At 45.2% G+C, this 18,571-nt stretch overlaps 1 protein-coding gene across 1 annotated transcript; it reads left to right on the top strand.

Annotated features, from left to right (window-relative positions):
- Positions 1–600: 600 nt before the first annotated feature.
- On the top strand, positions 601–17,939 carry LOC146685248 (polymeric immunoglobulin receptor-like). The gene is made up of 6 exons (XM_085443720.1): positions 601–701; positions 13,032–13,367; positions 14,025–14,324; positions 15,232–15,384; positions 15,922–15,962; positions 16,047–17,939. Exons 1-6 carry the CDS (start codon positions 662–664, stop codon positions 16,164–16,166), a joined length of 990 nt encoding a protein of 329 aa, XP_085299846.1. The 5' UTR covers positions 601–661; the 3' UTR covers positions 16,167–17,939.
- The last annotated feature ends 632 nt before the right edge of the window (positions 17,940–18,571 follow it).

Below are 18,571 nucleotides of genomic sequence, written 5' to 3'. Positions count from 1 at the left end.
ATAACATTCCTGCATTCCTGGAACTGGAATATTGAGCTAACTGGAATAATGTTGGGATGTCTCATGTCGGACTGAGGACATACTGGATGCTACACTGACTCGTGCGTCACCTTGTGGTTCAAAGTGGTATTACATGAGGCTGCCATGTAATACCACTTTGAACCACAAGGTGATTGAAATGTTTGATATAATATCAGAACTGTTGTTCTTTCATATTCTGTTCATAGATATATTTAAATGTTCAAAGATTTGAAACTCATGTTAAACAAACTGTGAGAAGAAAGAAAGTCTGACTCTTTTCTAACATTTGACCCAAACTGTTTTTCTAAATGATCCCAAACTAAAGTTCATTGTCTTCAGATACAGTAAGAGAAATGATTTCATGATGAATGATGATCATTGTTGGAGGTTTTGGTCACTGTGCTGAATTTAACAGAGTCAAGTGTCATCATTGTATTTCCACTTTGCACATAATACTATAAATATAAGGAGGAAGCCTGAGGCCCTGCAGCAGACTCACAGACGGATGCAGAGGGGAGGAGTGTAGAGGTGCTGTGGTGTTTGGAGGAGGGACTCCTTCAGTCAGAGAAGTGAGGCGTCACAAGTTCCTGGTTTCCAGTGAAGAAGAAGAGAGGCAGCAGTGAACCATCAGAGCCTCATCATGAAAGTCCGTCACACTCTGATCTGCTGCTTCTTCCTTTGTGAGTACATTCACTTGTTCTTTCTGTCACTCTCCTTCTTCAACATGTTTCTGTTGTTAAACATGATGATCAGAGTCAGCTATGAGTCACTTTCATGGACGCTTCTTCCATTCAAACTGCTTTTATTCATGATTTCATGGATGTGTTTGTGGCCAGTATGGACAGAAGAAACCATCACAGTGAGACATTCATGGACATGTTGCTGCTCACTTTGGCTTTAGGATTCGTCCTTTCAAAGATGGTTTCTTACAAGTGTTTGTTACGTCCTCAAAATAACCTGTAATATCAAAGTAAAAACTCCACCTGATACTTTCAGTTATTATTTGAAAATACAAACTTGTTGATCAAGTCAATGAATTTTTCTTTGAAAGACAAAAACACATTTTGTTGCTTTTACTGTTACATGTTCATGTTTCTTCACTGTGACTATTCACAGTTCACTCCCACAGTGCATATAGATTTGACAAAATGACATCACTTCCTGCAGACAAATATAAACCTGTGAGTGACGTGAGTGAAATCTGTCAGCATCTTCAAACCCAGAGTTGTGTGAAAAGTTATTTGCTAATTCTTCCTGTTTGTCCTGTTGGAGCTGAACAGAAATACGACTGCACAGAGTTTAAATGCTGGAATGAACTGAAATCATTCACATAAAGTAACTGACTCACATCAGCTGCTGAGTTTGGCTTCAGAGCTTTGAAATAGAGTCATAAATTACTCAATAACATGTCGTTCATTGCAAGTATTTGTTACTTCCTCAAAAAAAAAAAAAAAAAAAACGAAGTGTCTTGCCCAAGGACACAACGACTGAGACTGTCCAAGCCGGGGCTCGAACCGGCAACCTTCAGATTACAAGGTGAACTCCCAACTCCTGAGCCACGATCACCCTCAGTAAAACAAAGTTACAACAAATAAAAACTTCATCACTGGTTTTGTTGTCGCTTCATGAACTTTGACACCAGCAGTACATTTAAACTAAATGATGACATCACTTCCTGTGGATGAAACACATGAAAAACTTGCATGTTGAGCTGTTGCTTCAATCTCTCAACATATAATTACTACAAGTACCACACAGAGGAGTTATGAGTCATTTACATGTTTTGTTTATCTTCATCTTTTATTGTCATTTTATTCATGTGTTACACTGCTGAAATGATGGGCCAACTCATCTCCCGTGCAACATATTTATTTTTACAGAAAACTCTCTCTCTCTCTCTCTGTAAAAACAGAAAAATAAGACAATCAGTTCTCTTTGGCGCGCAGGCCGTACGCTGCCTCTTCACCACTGACACTACTTCTTCTAGTATAGTTGACATTACTTTATACAAGTAACTTATACAGTTTCACATGCACCACCTTTGTAAACTGGTTAAATCACACAAATACATTTTACTATACACATGAATAACATAGTGAACTCATTACAGTTTTATCTTGTTTTTACTACTGTTTTAATCTATTTATGAACCTGTCTTCTTAACTGTATTTAATAAACTAGATCTCTTTCAAATAAATGTTTTTCTTAACATATTTCTACAGCATTCACTCTTCATGAACTAAACATAAAGCAATTCACATTTTCTCTTATTGTGCAAAATATACATCTTGTGGCTTTAACCCAAAAATACCTGCACCGAGCTCACAGAGTTTCGGTACAGTCTAACACTTGGATCGGCACAGGCTAACAACTGGACCAACTTGGAAATTAGCTCTTTAGCTTAACATTCGCCACAAACAAGACATTTACCATTAATCGCCACTGCTGTCTGTCACTTTTATAACATCTGTTTATATTATCAACCACCCAGCTTACCTGTAAAAACAGAAAAATAAGACAATCAGTTCTCTTTGGCGCGCAGGCCGTACGCTGCCTCTTCACCACTGACACTACTTCTTCTAGTGTAGCGTCAGCTACCGATGCGTACAGGACCGAGCGCCCTCTGCTGGCGGAACTTATACAACAGTAAAACTTACATTGCAGTGGCCTTACTAAAAGAAAATGTCTCTGAGCATCAAATAAAATGGGGGGGCTAATATTTTCATGTCTCTGTCTTTAACATTGTGCCACACTCTCCCCCACAAAATTAAATGTCACCTGACATTTCTGTGTGCATAATCTATTCAACCATAGCTTTAACACACTCCCACAGCCCATGGTCTCCAGAAGCCATTACAGTCAATAACCTGAGCCATAGTCACTGTACAGTTCCTCTGAACCAAAGTTGGCTGACCTAAAGTGTCATAGCTCAGTACCGTTGGTTGCTGTCTTTGTCTTTGAGGTCGCTGCCTCACAGAGTCAGTCTCACCACCAGTTGCAGCTAGAATGTCAGTCATAGCATCACCACTCAGTGGCCTGTCATTGTCAGGGTCAGGGCCTTGGATCTGCCCAGGCCCAGTGTCTTCAGTTTGTAGTGGCAAATCCTCTTCGCTCTGTAGTGGCAAATCCTCTTCTTGACAGTGGAGACTCAGATGAGGCTGGAAGGACTCTGCCAAAGGGTTAAGCGGAGTCTGCCTCTGTCGTCTCCCTGGAACCGGCCTGAGGTACCACTGGAAGGTGCCACTGTCGTCATCATCCGATGTGTCGCCATTCCCTGGCTGCTGCTGTCTACGCGGAGGTCTGAACTTCTTCCTTGTCACAGTCGGAGAGTCTTTTTGGGGCTGAACAGTCTGTGTTGATGGCTTCTCACTTGGTAGGAAGTCACAGGGCAGTAGGAGATTTCTGTGCACCACTTTATCTCTGCCTTGGCCATTTGCAGGGCTGATCACATACACTGGACTGTCATCTGCTTTCCTCTCCTTCACTTTGTAGACTTGGTTCTCCCAAAAGGACTGGATCTTTGCGGGTCCACCTCGAGGAGTGAGATTTCGGAGGAGCACTCTATCCCCAGGCTGAAGATCTCTCCCTTTAACTTTCTTGTCGTAGTACGCTTTGCCTCGAGCAGCTTCCTTGGTAGCAGTTTGAGAAGCCACTGTGTACGCCTCCTGCATTCTCTTTTTCCAGCAGCTAACATAGTCATCATAGTCCACATGAGCTTCATCCCTTTTCAGGTTGAAGAGCAAGTCGATGGGCAGGCGTGGGGAACGTCCGAAGATGAGGTAATATGGGGCGTAGCCTGTTGCCTCATTCTTCGTACAGTTGTACGCGTGGACGACTTTAGCTAGCGACTCTTTCCAATCATCCTTCTCCTTGTCCTCCAGGGTCCGCAACATGGACAGCAGGGTGCGGTTGAATCTCTCCACCTGTCCATTACCCTGTGGGTGATAGGGTGTCGTGTGGGAGCCCTGGATACCAGAGAGTTCTTTCAGTCTTGCCATGAGTTTGTTTTCAAACTCCTTGCCCATGTCGTGGTGTAGTCTGGTCGGGAAGCCAAACTTGAGTGCAAAGTCATTGAAGAGCTTGTCAGCGACTGTTTTAGCTGCTTTGTTCTTCGTTGCATAGGCTTGGGCAAACCTCGTGAAGTGATCCATGATAACAAGTATATACTCGTAGCCCTGCTTACACCTTTCCAGGTGAAGGAAGTCTATGGACACCAGCTGGAATGGGTAAGTGGACTGGATTGAGGACAAAGGTGCACGGGTCTGCTTACTCGGTTTCTTCTTCTTAAGACACTCACATTCTTCTGTAACAAAGTGTTCAACCTCTTTCGCCATCTGCGGCCAGTAGAACCTGTCTCGAATCAGGTCGAGCGTTCTTTCCACCCCTAAGTGGCCCATGTCTTGGTGGAGTTCTTTAAAAACCAGGGGACGATAGGCTTTAGGGACCAGTAGCTGCTCTCGGCGTGATGTTTGGCGACGCAGGACACCATTCTGGTCGACGTGAAGCTTCAACCACTGCTTGAGTAGTGCAGCTACTGCAGGATGCTCTGACTTCACCTCAGTTCTACTTGGTCTTCTACCCAGCGACTTATACCAGAGCACTCTTGCCAGAACTTCATCTGCTTCCTGGACTCTGCGTATCTGGTCTGGTGTAAAAGACTGGGTAGTGTCAGAATCGTTGATTAATTTCAGAGCACTCACCTGGATAACTCCAACGCCTTGGCAAGGGTCTCTCTCCTCCACCGTTACAGACTCCATTGATGCGCTTATGGCTTCCTGTCCAACTTCAGCTGTACAGCTCTTCATGTAGCTGTCAATGTCCAGCGGCATTCGCGACAACCCATCAGCATCTGCGTTGGTCTTGCCTGGACGGTAGCGGATGTTGAAGTTGTAGCTGGCCAGCTCTGCGACCCATCTGTGACCTGTGGCGTTAAGCTTTGCAGTAGTGAGCACATATGTTAGTGGGTTATTATCAGTGTACACCACGAACGATGGGGCATGGTACAGATAATCCCGGAAACGTTCACAAATCGCCCACTTCATAGCCAAAAACTCTAATTTGCCGGAGTGCAGGTGGTACTTTTTCTCTGCTGGACTCAGGGTGCGGGAGCCATATGCTATGACTCTCATCTTGCCTTGCTGCCGCTGATACAAAACAGCACCTAGCCCAACCTGTGATGCATCACAATGTAACACAAAAGGCTCTGTGAAATCGGGGTACCCGAGAATGGGGGGTCGTGTAAGTGCATCTACAAGCTGGTTCAATGTCTCTTGGTGGGAGGTCGTCCACTGAATGGGCGCCCGTGATGGTAAGTGGCCTTTACTTTTCTTCACTTCCTTTTTGGACTTGTCGACTGAGACTGGAGCAGAGTTCTCAGAAGATGGAGGGCTGAGCAGGCTGTAGAGTGGATGGGCTACACGGGAGAAGTTGGGGATGAAAGGCCTGTAATAAGAGAGGAAACCAAGCATTTGACGTACCTCTCCGACGGTTGCAGGTGTCTTTTCCTTTAATGCCATCACCGGGGCCAACTCTGCCAGGTCCATTGTGTAGCCTTCACCTGTTACCAGCTTTCCCAGAAACTTGACACTTCGCCTGAACAGTTCACATTTCTTTGGGGTCAGCTTAACACCATGCTCTCTGTAACGCTGGAGGACAAGGCGGATATGTTCCAAGTGTTCATCAAAGCTGCTGCTGTGCACCAGGTTGTCGTCCAGGTATGGGAGGCAGATAGTGTCTCTGAGGCCTGCCATACAGTGCTCCATGCTTCTCTGGAACTCAGCGGGTGCGGAGCTCAGGCCAAAGGGAATGCGTACCCACTGATAGAGCCCCCAGGGTGTGATGAAGGCGGTTAAGGGGCGGCTTTCTTCATCCAAGAAACCCTGGTGGTACGCCTTACCCTGGTCTAACACAGAAAACCAGGAGCTCCCGCCCAGAGCATCCAACATGTCTTGGATCCTTGGGATTGGATGGCGGTCTGGAACTGACTTGCGGTTGAGCTCCCTAAAGTCACAACAAAGGCGGAGAGTGCCGTCTTTCTTGCGGACACACACCATAGGTGATGAGTAGGGGGACCGTGATGGTGTGATCCAGCCTTTGTTAAGCAGGTCTTGCAAATACTCTTTCACTTCGTTGTGCAGGGGTTTTGGGATGGACATGTAAGTCTTTTTCACAGGATTTGTGTCATGGAGGCTTATATGCATCCTCAGAGATGGTATGCAGCCAACATCGTCACTGTCATATGCAAATGCCTCACATTCCTCTTGCAACATCTTCCTCGCAGCCGCTCGCTGATTTTCATCCAGATGCTGGAGATCCACTGGTGGGTCCCATGACTTTGGTCTCTGTTGGTTCTCTCGTGTCTGAGTGTTACTTGGGTTGTGTGACTTTAGCTCTGTACCATTTTTGTTCTCTTGTGTCAGCTCGTTTACTTTAGTCTGGATGCCAGCTGTGTATACAGTCTTTACTGGTTCAAGGTATCCAATCACTTTACGGCTCTCCAGATAAATGGTGTGGTCTGTAGTGTTAGTCACAGGGATGGGCACATATGGTACTTTTCTGTCTGGGATTTTCACCAGTACATCACTGAATATTATGCCCTCTGGTGGTGGGTCAGCTCCATCAGGTAGAAAGAGCATGTCTTGGCCCCGGGCATGTGAACTAACGTGTGCCCGTACATAAACTGTAGTGACTTGGTTCGCTGACAAAGGCACTCTTCTTACACCGGTCCTTACCACACCTGTCTCTGGGCCTTCACTGCTGTTCTGCACAAGCTTGACAACATTATGTGCAGTGCGTACAGTTACTTCAAATGCTTTACTCACATAGTGTGCTAGCTGTTTTCTTCCTCCTTTGGTTTTTACTTCTTCTTGGTTCACGATAGCTTCAATGACATTGTAGCCAATGATGGGATCACTGGCCACAGCCAGGTCACTGGATACCAATATTGGAACTTGCAGCTCACTGGTTGGAGACAAATCACTGCCTAGTCTGAAGCTGACTTCTATCCAACCAATGTAGGGAATGGGTGTGTCATTCGCAGCAAACACTGTGAGCGTCTCATTGTCTAACAGTTCTGAAACAGGTCTGACGACCGTGTGAGGGAGGTGGTTTTGCTGCCAGTTTTCATTTACTATGCTGGACTGTGCCCCTGAATCCCACAACACCTTAGCTGGGTGATTGTCCATAAAACAGTTCACAGTACATCTGTTTCCCACCAGGCTTACTAACCGTGACTTCCGTTGAGGGGGTAGATAGTGAACCTCAGTTATCGCTGATGGGACACCAGCTGCAGTTTCTTTGGAGGATGTTGGTGGGCTTGACTGTTCATTATGGGACCGTGGGCTTTGGACTACTGTTGGTCCCATCTCAGTAGTCCCTCCCCGTTTCCCGATGGCAGTCTCGGTGCTCGGCATCCACGGGAGTAGTGGCCCTCTCGCCCACATTTGAAACAATGCAGGCAGTTCTCTCCTTTCCCCTCCTCTTTGCACTTTTTACAGCCTTTTTCTCGTTGCTTTGGTGCCATGGGGCGGGGACTGGTTTCCATAGCAGCCATAAACATTTGTTTCATCTCTTTACGTAGTTCTTCTATAATCTGCTGCGTGTCTGACTTAGTCTCTTTATTTTTCACTGTTGCCATGGCCACTGTAGCGGGGGATTCTCTGGGTTTGGAGGGGCTCTGAGCAGATGTCAGGGCTGTTTGGCATTCTGTTTGGAGCTCTTGGACCTTGGGAATCTTGGCTGCAGTGGACCTTTTCCGTTTCTCAAATCTTTCATTTTCTACCTTTGAAGCTTCATTGACTTTCTCAATCAGTTCTTCATCTGTTATGGTTATGTCGTTTAGGGGGGGCAGAAGCTGATACTTGATAGAGTCACTGAGCAGCCCAGTTTCAATGGAGCGGAGGAATTTGCGCTGGATGGTGGCTCTGCTGTACAGTTCATCTGTCTCCTCATTTGCCGCTTTCCATAACAACTTCTCTTTAAGTTCAATGGCACGAAATACAAAGTTTAAAGCAGTTTCTTTGGGCTCTTGGGAGATATTGAGGAGCTGATGGTAAAGCTCAGTGGGGCTGTCTACCCTATAGTGTCCCTTTAATATGGTGAGCAGTTTGCTAAGTGTTAACCCACGTTTAATCTCCAACATGTCTCTTAGGGGCGTTCCTGGACTAATGGCCCTAATTACCGCTTCCACAATTTCAGTCTCCGAGTGCCCTTTTTCACTCCCATTCTCAATCTGGCGAATCAAGCTGAGATAGGATAGCTTGTCCTTCTGCCCATGCTCTCCAATCTGCCCACAGATTTTAAACTCCCTCTTCAGTGTTACCTCTTGAAGAGTTCACATTGCCTCTGGTCGGGCTCTGGGTGAGCAATCTGCAATATGTACTGGAGTAGCACATGCGGTGTTCTCAAGATCTTTCTTTTGCATAGACTCTATGCCTTGGGGTTCCCTTTCTGACTGACTCTCCCCTTTGCTTAGTCTCTGGATGTATACAGCATATATATATTATAAAACTGTTTCACTTGATCCTCTTCCTCACTTTTCTCCACATCATCAAACATGCCCTCTGCCAACCTGATGAGTGTCCTCTTGGTCTTGCTGTGAGACTCTGCGCTGTCCAGGCCGGAACATTTCAGTCGCCTGCAGACATCCACAAGATGCTCTCTCTCCAACTGCCACAAGGCTGCACTCACTTCGTCACGCAGAGGTTGCAGAGATTCCATTTCTTTTGGTTGAAGGTTCGTCTCTTGGGAAAGAAGGTGGTTGGTGATGGTGTTGACTCACTAGCGCCACCTCCTGGCTGGCTCGCCAAAATATGTTACACTGCTGAAATGATGGGCCAACTCATCTCCCGTGCAACATATTTATTTTTACAGAAAACTCTCTCTCTCTCTCTGTAAAAACAGAAAAATAAGAAAATCAGTTCTCTTTGGCGCGCAGGCCGTACGCTGCCTCTTCACCACTGACACTACTTCTTCTAGTATAGTTGACATTACTTTATACAAGTAACTTATACAGTTTCACATGCACCACCTTTGTAAACTGGTTAAATCACACAAATACATTTTACTATACACATGAATAACATAGTGAACTCATTACAGTTTTATCTTGTTTTTACTACTGTTTTAATCTATTTATGAACCTGTCTTCTTAACTGTCACGGTTAGGTGGTCCCCACCGATCACCTTGCCACTTTTTGGGGGTGTTTGTGTGTACTGTGTCGTGTTCTCCTCTCCATCTTGTGCATTTGTTTTGCTGCGGAAACATGTACCTCCGGAAGCCGTGGCACGGCACGGCAGCTGACCCGAGGGGAGGGTCCGGAGCTGGAAGCGTCGCACCTGTGCGTAATTACTTCGCCGGCTACAACTAATCTGAAGCAGCCCTATTTAACGGTGCAGTCGAGTCACAACCAACGCTGGAACGTTGAACTAAACCGGGTAGCGTAATCATGGAGAATTGGCTTTTCGTCAAGGGTGAGAAGTGCCAGTTTCATGTTCAGTCTGTGCCGTTTTTGGGGTTTATTGTGGAGAAGGGGCAGTTGCGGGCCGATCCTGCCAAAGTGAGGGCAGTGGTAGAGTGGCCCGAGCCCAGGACACGTCGGGAACTACAAAGGTTTCTCGGGTTCGCCAACTTTTACAGGAAGTTCATCAGGAACTTTAGTGTGGTGGTTGCTCCTCTCACACGGCTCACCTCTCCCAAGCAGCCTTTTCTCTGGTCTAGTTCAGCACAGCGGGCGTTTGCTCATTTGAAACGTCTGTTTTCCTCTGCTCCCATTTTGATCCAGGCTGACCTCACCCGCCCATTCGTGGTGGAGGTGGACGCATCGGATTCAGGGGTGGGGGCCGTTCTCTCCCAGCGGGTGGAGGGCAGGCTGCACCCATGTGCCTTTTTCGCTTGACGGCTGACTCCAGCGGAACAAAATTACGACGTGGGCGATCGGGAGCTCCTCGCCATCAAACTGGCCCTGGAGGAATGGCGGCACTGGTTGGAGGGAGGAGAACACCCCGTTGTGATTTGGACAGACCATAAGAACTTGGCGTATATCCAGGCAGCTAAGCGTCTCAACGCTCGTCAAGCCAGGTGGGCCCTGTTCTTTACACGTTTCAATATCACTATAACCTACAGACCGGGATCACGCAACACGAAGCCCGATGCTCTGTCACGCCAATTTGCGCCCCACACGGACGACGAAGAGAGGCAGAGACCCGTTCTGCCCGCCTCATGCATCGTGGGGGCTATCACATGGGAGATTGAGAGGACGGTCAGAGAGGCCCAGCAACAGGAGCCAGACCCAGGGACGGGCCCTGATGGACGGTTGTTCGTCCCCACAACGGTCCGGAGCAGAGTTATACACTGGGCCCACACCGCAAAGTTCTCCTGCCACCCTGGTAAGAACCGCACCATTAGTTTTTTGCGACGTTTGTTTTGGTGGCCCTCTCTCCTCAGGGATGTTCGGGACTATGTGGTGGCCTGCCCTACCTGTGCTCGGAATAAGACCCCCAGTGCTCCCCAGGCTGGTCTCTTGCACCCTCTGGCCGTCCCCAAGCGCCCCTGGTCGCATTGGATTTTGTCACCGGTCTACCGCCGTCGTCAGGTAACACGACCATACTCACTGTTATAGACCGTTTTTCCAAGGCTGCGCACTTTGTGGCATTGCCTAAGCTCCCGACGGCCTTGGAGACTGCTCGGCTCCTCACCGATCATGTTTTTCGATTACATGGACTGCCACAGGACATTGTTTCTGATCGGGGTCCCCAGTTTACTTCTCGGGTGTGGAGGGCGTTTTGTTCGGAACTGGGGGCCGGAGTGAGTTTGTCTTCAGGTTTTCATCCTCAGACGAACGGTCAGGCGGAGCGGGCGAATCAGGAGTTGGAGTCTATGTTGCGCTGTGTGGTTTCCTCGAATCAATCCACCTGGAGTGGCCAATTGGCTTGGGTCGAGTACGCTCACAATTCCAGCACGTCGGCGGCCACTGGTGTGTCTCAGTTTGAGGCGTCACTGGGGTACCAGCCGCCTCTACTCACCATCACTGAAGGCGAGCTGGCTGTCCCCTCCGTTCAGCATCATATGAGACGCTGCAAGCGAGCGTGGCGCGCCACCCGGGCGGCTCTGTTGAGGACGGCGGAACAGAATAAGAGGCTGGCTGATCGTCGCCGCACCCCTGCCCCTGCCTATCGTGTTGGACAGCAGGTGTGGCTCTCTTCCAGGTATGTTCCTTTGCGGACTGAATCCAGGAAGTTGGCCCCGCGTTTCATTGGGCCCTTTTCGATCCAGGCTGTTCTGAACCCAGTGACTGTTCGCTTGGCCCTTCCTCGTGCCATGAGGATTCATAATGTGTTTCATGTTTCCCAGGTGAAACCGGTCCGGACCAGCCCTTTGTGCCCGCCTTCCGGGCCCCTGCCACCCGCCCGGATTATCGACGGCGCCCCGGCGTATTCCATCACCCGCATTATGGATGCCCGGCGCCGCGGTAGGGGCTTTCAGTTTTTGGTGGATTGGGACGGGTATGGTCCGGAAGAGCGTTCCTGGGTGCCGCGGTCTGCGATTCTCGATGACGCCATGGTGAGAGAGTTCCGCCGCCGGCACCCTGACAAGTTTGGTCGGTCGCCGGGAGGCTCCCGTTGATGGGGGGGCACTGTCACGGTTAGGTGGTCCCCACCGATCACCTTGCCACTTTTTGGGGGTGTTTGTGTGTACTGTGTCGTGTTCTCCTCTCCATCTTGTGCATGTGTTTTGCTGCGGAAACATGTACCTCCGGAAGCCGTGGCACGGCATGGCAGCTGACCCGAGGGGAGGGTCCGGAGCTGGAAGCGTCGCACCTGTGCGTAATTACTTCGCCGGCTACAACTAATCTGAAGCAGCCCTATTTAACGGTGCAGTCGAGTCACAACCAACGCTGGAACGTTGAACTAAACCGGGTAGCGTAATCGTGGCTAGTATACTCAGCTTGTGAAAGAGAGAACGGTTGTGTTACAGTGCGTGTGCTTTTCTCATCTGCCCCCAGGATTCAGAGATCGGAGGAGGAGCCGGCACAAGGAGCGGTTTTGGATCATTACAGCACGGTCACTGCGGGGAGAGGTCATCGTATTACTGCACTGCTCTTTCTGGATTACAGACTCAAACTATTGACTCACCTTTTCACTGTGAATAAATTCACTGTCATTCTGCAAGGAGTCTCGCACCTGAGTCCTTTAATCCCATTTCACCATGACATTAACTGTATTTAATAAACTAGATCTCTTTCAAATAAATGTTTTTCTTAACATATTTCTATAGCATTCACTCTTCATGAACTAAACATAAAGCAATTCACATTTTCTCTTATTGTGCAAAATATACATCTTGTGGCTTTAACCCAAAAATACCTGCACCGAGCTCACAGAGTTTCGGTACAGTCTAACACTTGGATCGGCACAGGCTAACAACTGGACCAACTTGGAAATTAGCTCTTTAGCTTAACATTCGCCACAAACAAGACATTTACCATTAATCGCCACTGCTGTCTGTCACTTTTATAACATCTGTTTATATTATCAACCACCCAGCTTACCTGTAAAAACAGAAAAATAAGACAATCAGTTCTCTTTGGCGCGCAGGCCGTACGCTGCCTCTTCACCACTGACACTACTTCTTCTAGTGTAGCGTCAGCTACCGATGCGTACAGGACCGAGCGCCCTCTGCTGGCGGAACTTATACAACAGTAAAACTTACATTGCAGTGGCCTTACTAAAAGAAAATGTCTCTGAGCATCAAATAAAATGGGGGGGCTAATATTTTCATGTCTCTGTCTTTAACATTGTGCCACACATGCATAGGAAACATGTTCAGATATATTTTGAGTCGACTGGAAGAAGATTTTCCACCACTTTAGACAATAAAATGTATTTGACATGAATCATTGTTGTTATTCAGACTTTAGTCTCAGTGTGTCTGTGTGTGAATGTTGTGATCAGACTGCAGCTTCTTACAGGAAGTACAAACAGTAACTGTTGATGGTTCATGTTTCCAACAGCTCTGCAGGATGGAAACCCTGAAGTCACCGATGCTCAGATTCTTCGCTATGGAGTCATTGGAGGAGATTTGAAAGCTGGATTCTCCTTTAATTCTCCAGGAACATGGAAGATGTTCTGCAGAGAAGAATGTGAAGGAGAAAACATTCTCATTAACACAACTGATGTCAGAGCTCAAACAGGCAGATACAGCATTGAATATGAAATAAAATCAGTTTATGTTTTATATGTGAGCATCTCAAAGCTGACTGAGTCTGACTCTGGACAGTACAGCTGTGGTTTGGCTGGATCTTCATCATCAGCTTCACTCAGACAGTTTGTGATCGTTGTTGCTGAAGGTGAGTTTCTGTTTCAGCTGTGGAAATGTTTAGTTTCTGTTCCTGAAGCAAAGTTTGAGTTTCACTGACAGCTGCTGACGGTTTAAAGAAGCTGAAGTTTGTTCTTCTGTAAACTGTTGGTTACATTTGGACTCCTCTAAGTAACCGATGAACTGCAGCTGGGACACGAGTGTGTGTGAATATTAGTGAGTGTGTCAGCTGATAATGATGTGAATGAAATGTTGATGTCAGAAACAGACGCTGATGAATGAAAGAAGATTTTCTGATGTAACTTTGATTTTCTTTGATGAGTTTTTGCTTCTGTGTCGTCGGTTTGATCTTTCCAAGAGTTCCCCTCACAGTAAAATGGATTCTTCCTCAATGAATGTGTGACAATCACATTCACAACACAAACGTCCATCCAGACTTTAAATGTACTTAAAACCATGAAGGGTTCACAGTTTAGAGTCTATACTTGTCATAAAAGCTGATTTTTCATGAATCCAATCAGTCTGATGATGAAGCCGTTTAAATCTCACTTAGTTCAACAGTTCCTCTGTCAGACTGGTTGAACTGGGCAGCTCCCAGTGTAACTGTGGATCAAACTGGAGTTACTCTGATCAGACTGCATCATCTTCAGCACAGATAGTAACTATTGATCGTTTGTCTCTTTAACAGCACTGCTGGATGAAAACGATGATCAGCTGAAACACTTTGATAAAGAAACTGGAAGCTCTCTCACAGTCGGATGTTCCTTTAAACAACCTGGAAACAGAGTGTTGTTCTGCAGAGGAGAGTGTGGAAAAAACATTCTTGTTCTTACACTTGATAACAGAGCTCAGAGAGGCAGATACAAAATTGAATATGCTTCAGGAGTTCTGTATGTGAGCATCACACAGCTGACCAAGTCTGACTCAGGACGGTACAGATGTTACCTGGGTGGTTCATCCAGAGAGTTTGAGGTCACTGTCACAGACGGTGAGTTTTTACTGACATTAATCAAATGTTGTCAGAGTGGAGCTGTTCAGCTGTTCCTTATTTCCTGTCATATATCTGCTGTTCCAGTGGTGGATGTTCATGTTGAACACGAGCAAAGTTTCTAATAATGAGCTCAGTGTCTGTACAGTGATCCCTGTGAGCCAACAGCTCAGGCTGCTCTCAGCACTCAGTTTATCTCAACATAGAAACAGAATTATTTAGAAACAAGATTATTTAGAATGTGAACTTTGTAAAGTTACTGTGATGGAGAGCAGGAATCAGAGTGTGGAGCTGGAAATGAACAGGTGACCATTAATGTCCCTAAATGTCTTTATTGTTTCCAAGAACCTGATATTTCAACATACATTCATATTTTATTTCATTGTTAAACTATTTTAGTGCATTTTTTTAATCTAACACTAAATTTTCCAAACTGTTTTTTTCTCAGTCAGTGGATCCATTTAAGGCTCGTTTGATTTCTCAGCTGATTTTTGAATCTTTGTGTTTTTCTTCTTCACAGCTCCAAACATTTATAAGTCAAACTTTCCTCTCTGCTCTTGTTCAGCAGCTGGACCATCAGCCACGACTACAGGAAGCTGCACACCTTCATTAACTTTGACTGGAAGCACTGAGCAGCCTGAAAGAGCAGCATCTGCAGGTACATCCATCTATGAGTCTGAGAGTAGAAACACTGACAGATTTTTTATAACCTGAGTGAAAACTGGTTTAATTATTATCATAATTACTCCTTAATGTGTCCTGTTATATGCTTTTCATTTAGTTTGACAAGTGACATTAGCAAACAATCTGAAGTGAATATGTTCTTTAGAAGCTGTAAAATGCTAAAATAACACAACCTCTATTTCATATTATTTCAGTCTGTAGGTGATGAGTTCTTACTGTACAGCTCTATATACTGTACGCATGTCTTCAGCTTGTTGTTCTTCTCAATCTGCTGCAGATGTGCTGCTGGTTGTGGGTCTGACTCTGGCTCTCATCATCATCATCCTCTCATCACTGACTGTTCTAATAATCTGCATCAAGAGGAAGAGCAGCAGAGGTAAGACAACAGAGACACAGAAACACACAGAACGTCTCGTTTCTAACCAAAAACTCTTTTTTCACTTCACTTGAAGTCTGTTCAAACAGCTGCAGTCAAACATCAAAATTTTTCATCCTGCTTGTCCACTTTGGGCTCTAAGAGGAGAGTGGAGTGACTTGTAGAGATGATGTTAAACACTGGAAGTAACTGAATCCTAAACTGTGTCACACATGAACTCTGGACACTGTCAGCAGGATCAGATCCAGATGTTCTCTGCTTCAGACGTGTGAAGTAAAAACAGGAAAAATATACTGACTACACGACCCATGAAAACTGTAAAATAGTATAATTATTGTGGATCACTTCTTCAGTACACAGGAGGAGACTCGAGCAAATGTGAGTCTTTGATTCTGAAGGCAAAGTCTAAAATGAAGCCTAATAAAGTCCAACTAAGCAGGATGAAAGAACAGGAGGGGCAGCAGTGATCTTCAGCCTCACGTGCACTTTGAATGATTGTTCCCTCTAACAGAGGAACATCCTTTGTTTGTTCCACAGGTTTGAGGACCAGAGGAAACTCAGAGGGCACAAACATGGAGGTGACTTTCTTTCTAGCACAAATGATTTAACCAAGTCAGAGTCTCTTCTTTTTATGTGAAGAAGACAGTTTGTCTCTGTTTCAGGACGTCCACTACGAGAACTTTACTCCAGGTTCTACACGTGAAGACTCGACCTACCAGAGCCTCGATCCAGCCGGCAGGGACCAGGACCAGACCTACTCTACACTCACACATCACACATGAGACTCTCTGGATTCACACCTGGGTTTGTTTCAGTGCATCAAAGACACAGTTTGTACACAGACTGGATGAATCTGCTGTGAATTCATCCTCAGTCTGTGCAGTTTCCTGTCTGTGGTTCTGACTGTGTCTCTTGGAATTTGGATGCTTATCCTTTTTCATTTAGTTTAGGAAGTTATGATGTTTTATTTTTGTTTTGATTCGTGTACTGTCTTATTTTCTTCGTTATATTAGCCTTCACTGGCCCTAAAGAGAAATTCAGCTCCATGAACTTTATCACTTTTAAAATGAATAAATTTGAAATCATATTCAGTAAAAATGACACACGTGTTGTTTCAATACAAGCAAAACCAGCACTTATGACATGTGTCACAGTCAGCAGAAGCAGACTGGAACTTTTTAAGGCAGCAGAAGAAAAGGACCCGTGAGGCTCAATAACAGAGATTGAATTAGAAAAGTACAGAAATTTTGCACCAATTTTTTTTTTCCTGTATGGATACCTACTGAATGTTTTCAGTCAGTACTAAAAAGATATTGTGTTTTGGTACCCAGCCCTACTTGCATTTCATTTCAATTGCAGTTTTCAAAACCTGTTCCAGTTCCTCAGACACCATCAGAGCCTTTTTTGAAAGCCCTCTACTATCAGGTCTGCAAGTATCAAGTGTTTTAAATTTTGACTGTTTATTATGTACTTATTTGTTTTGGTTGGATTAAGTTTGATATTAATTAGATCAGTGCCTTTTTAGTCATTAATTTGATTATTTAATATTAACTGTTTAGGGCAGCACGGTGGCACAGTGGTTAGCACTGTTGCCGCAAGAAGGTCCTGAGTTCAATTCCACCATCAAGCCAGAGTCTCTCTGTGTGGACTTTGCATGTTCTCCCCGGGTACTCCGGCTTCCTCCCACAGTCCAAAAACATGCAGTTAGTGGGGATAGGTTAATTGATTAATCTAAATTGCCCATAGGTGTGACTCTGTGAGTGAATGTGAGTGTGAATGGTTGTCTGTCCCTGTGTGTTAGCCCTGCAACAGACTGGTCAGGGTGTACCCCACCTCTCGTCCTATGACAGCTCCAGCGACCCTGGAAAGGATAAGTGGAAGCAAATGGATGGATGGATGAATATTAACTGTTTAATTTAATCATTGTCTCTACTGTTTTTTCATTAATGTTTCTAGCAAATTAGAACAAAACGTCATAGAATGTAAATTTTACACCAATCAGCCCTGTTATGTTTATGGCCTCATTTGTTGGAGCTTAATTTTTTAGACGACATTCTGGCTAAAACAGCTGCCAACAATTTACTGTTAATTTGAACTTTTGAATAAAAAGACATGTTTTGTATTATACAGCTGTCAATGGAAAATTGTACTTAGTAGTCAGTATAATCTTTTAATAATATAAGTTTGCATATGGTAGAATGCTGCATGTTGACTTAGGCTGTTGTTCACTACAAGACTTTGTGTGCATTCCAGAGTGCTCTGGCATTCACACCCACATCCTGGGAGCAGGGGAGAGGTCGTACCTTCTCTTACTGTTTTGTGGCAGGATAAACGTATCTATGTCTGTTTTAGGCTAAGTGCCTTTTGTTTAGATGAACTGCTGGACTTCCAGACCAGCAGGTTTAGGGAAGTCTTTATGGGGTCACACTCTGACCCCACACACGCACACACACATATAAACATCCACATTCCAATGTAAGGAACAAACGCCCACTGATGTCTATAAATAAAGACCAGGGCAGTGGCAGAGCGCAAGTCCCTGAGCGCTCACTCTCGTGCGGGCGCTCTGTGGCTGCCCTTGCTGCCAGTAAAAGCTGTGTGTTTCTCCTCTCTGATTCTCAGCTGAAGACGTGTCTTAGAGTACATCTCTTGACAACAGCTCTTCTGTGCTTTGTCAATAGGAGACGGTAATCAAGCTTCTTAAAATTGTATTTTAACAGGTTTACATTATATTAGTTTTTTATTTCAATGTAATTATTGTGCAGAAACCAAAGTTCACTGTGAATTTTACATTTCTCAACACAGTATACCGATACGCATTCTGCATTGTCACTATATTTTCCACGTGAAATTCTGGTAACCACAGCTGCCAGTATTTTACCGTAATATTGAACTTTTTAATATGTATTTAATACAGCATTTTAACATTTTAACAATGCAAAACTGTAATCAGGTACAATGAACAGGTAAAATATACTGAATTCAATACATACTAATAATAATAATAATAATAATAATAATAATACATTTTATTTATAGGCACCTTTTGTTCTACTAATGTAAGGTGACCCTCAAGGTCACCTTTTAGCTTTTAGCTCTGCACTCATGGTGACCGTAGCTGAGGAGTGAATTATGAACTAAATGCTCGAAATCCGACTATTTTCTTTTTTTGTCAATATCACAAATA

Source organism: Copadichromis virginalis, linkage group LG20, assembly GCF_057382275.1.
Source record: "Copadichromis virginalis isolate Kocher_CV1m ecotype Utaka linkage group LG20, C_Virginalis_male_GT1.1, whole genome shotgun sequence".
Classification (NCBI taxonomy): domain Eukaryota; kingdom Metazoa; phylum Chordata; class Actinopteri; order Cichliformes; family Cichlidae; genus Copadichromis; species Copadichromis virginalis.
This window is presented reverse-complemented; position numbering and strand designations above follow the sequence as displayed.

Excerpts from the sequence above, each read along its gene's own strand:
- LOC146685248 (XM_085443720.1), top strand. The coding sequence starts at position 662 with ATGAAAGTCCGTCACACTCTGATCTGCTGCTTCTTCCTTT. Across the intron at positions 702-13,031 it reads GATCTGCTGCTTCTTCCTTT|CTCTGCAGGATGGAAACCCT; the intron begins GTGAGTACATTC and ends TGTTTCCAACAG. Across the intron at positions 14,325-15,231 it reads TGAGGTCACTGTCACAGACG|CTCTATATACTGTACGCATG; the intron begins GTGAGTTTTTAC and ends CTTACTGTACAG.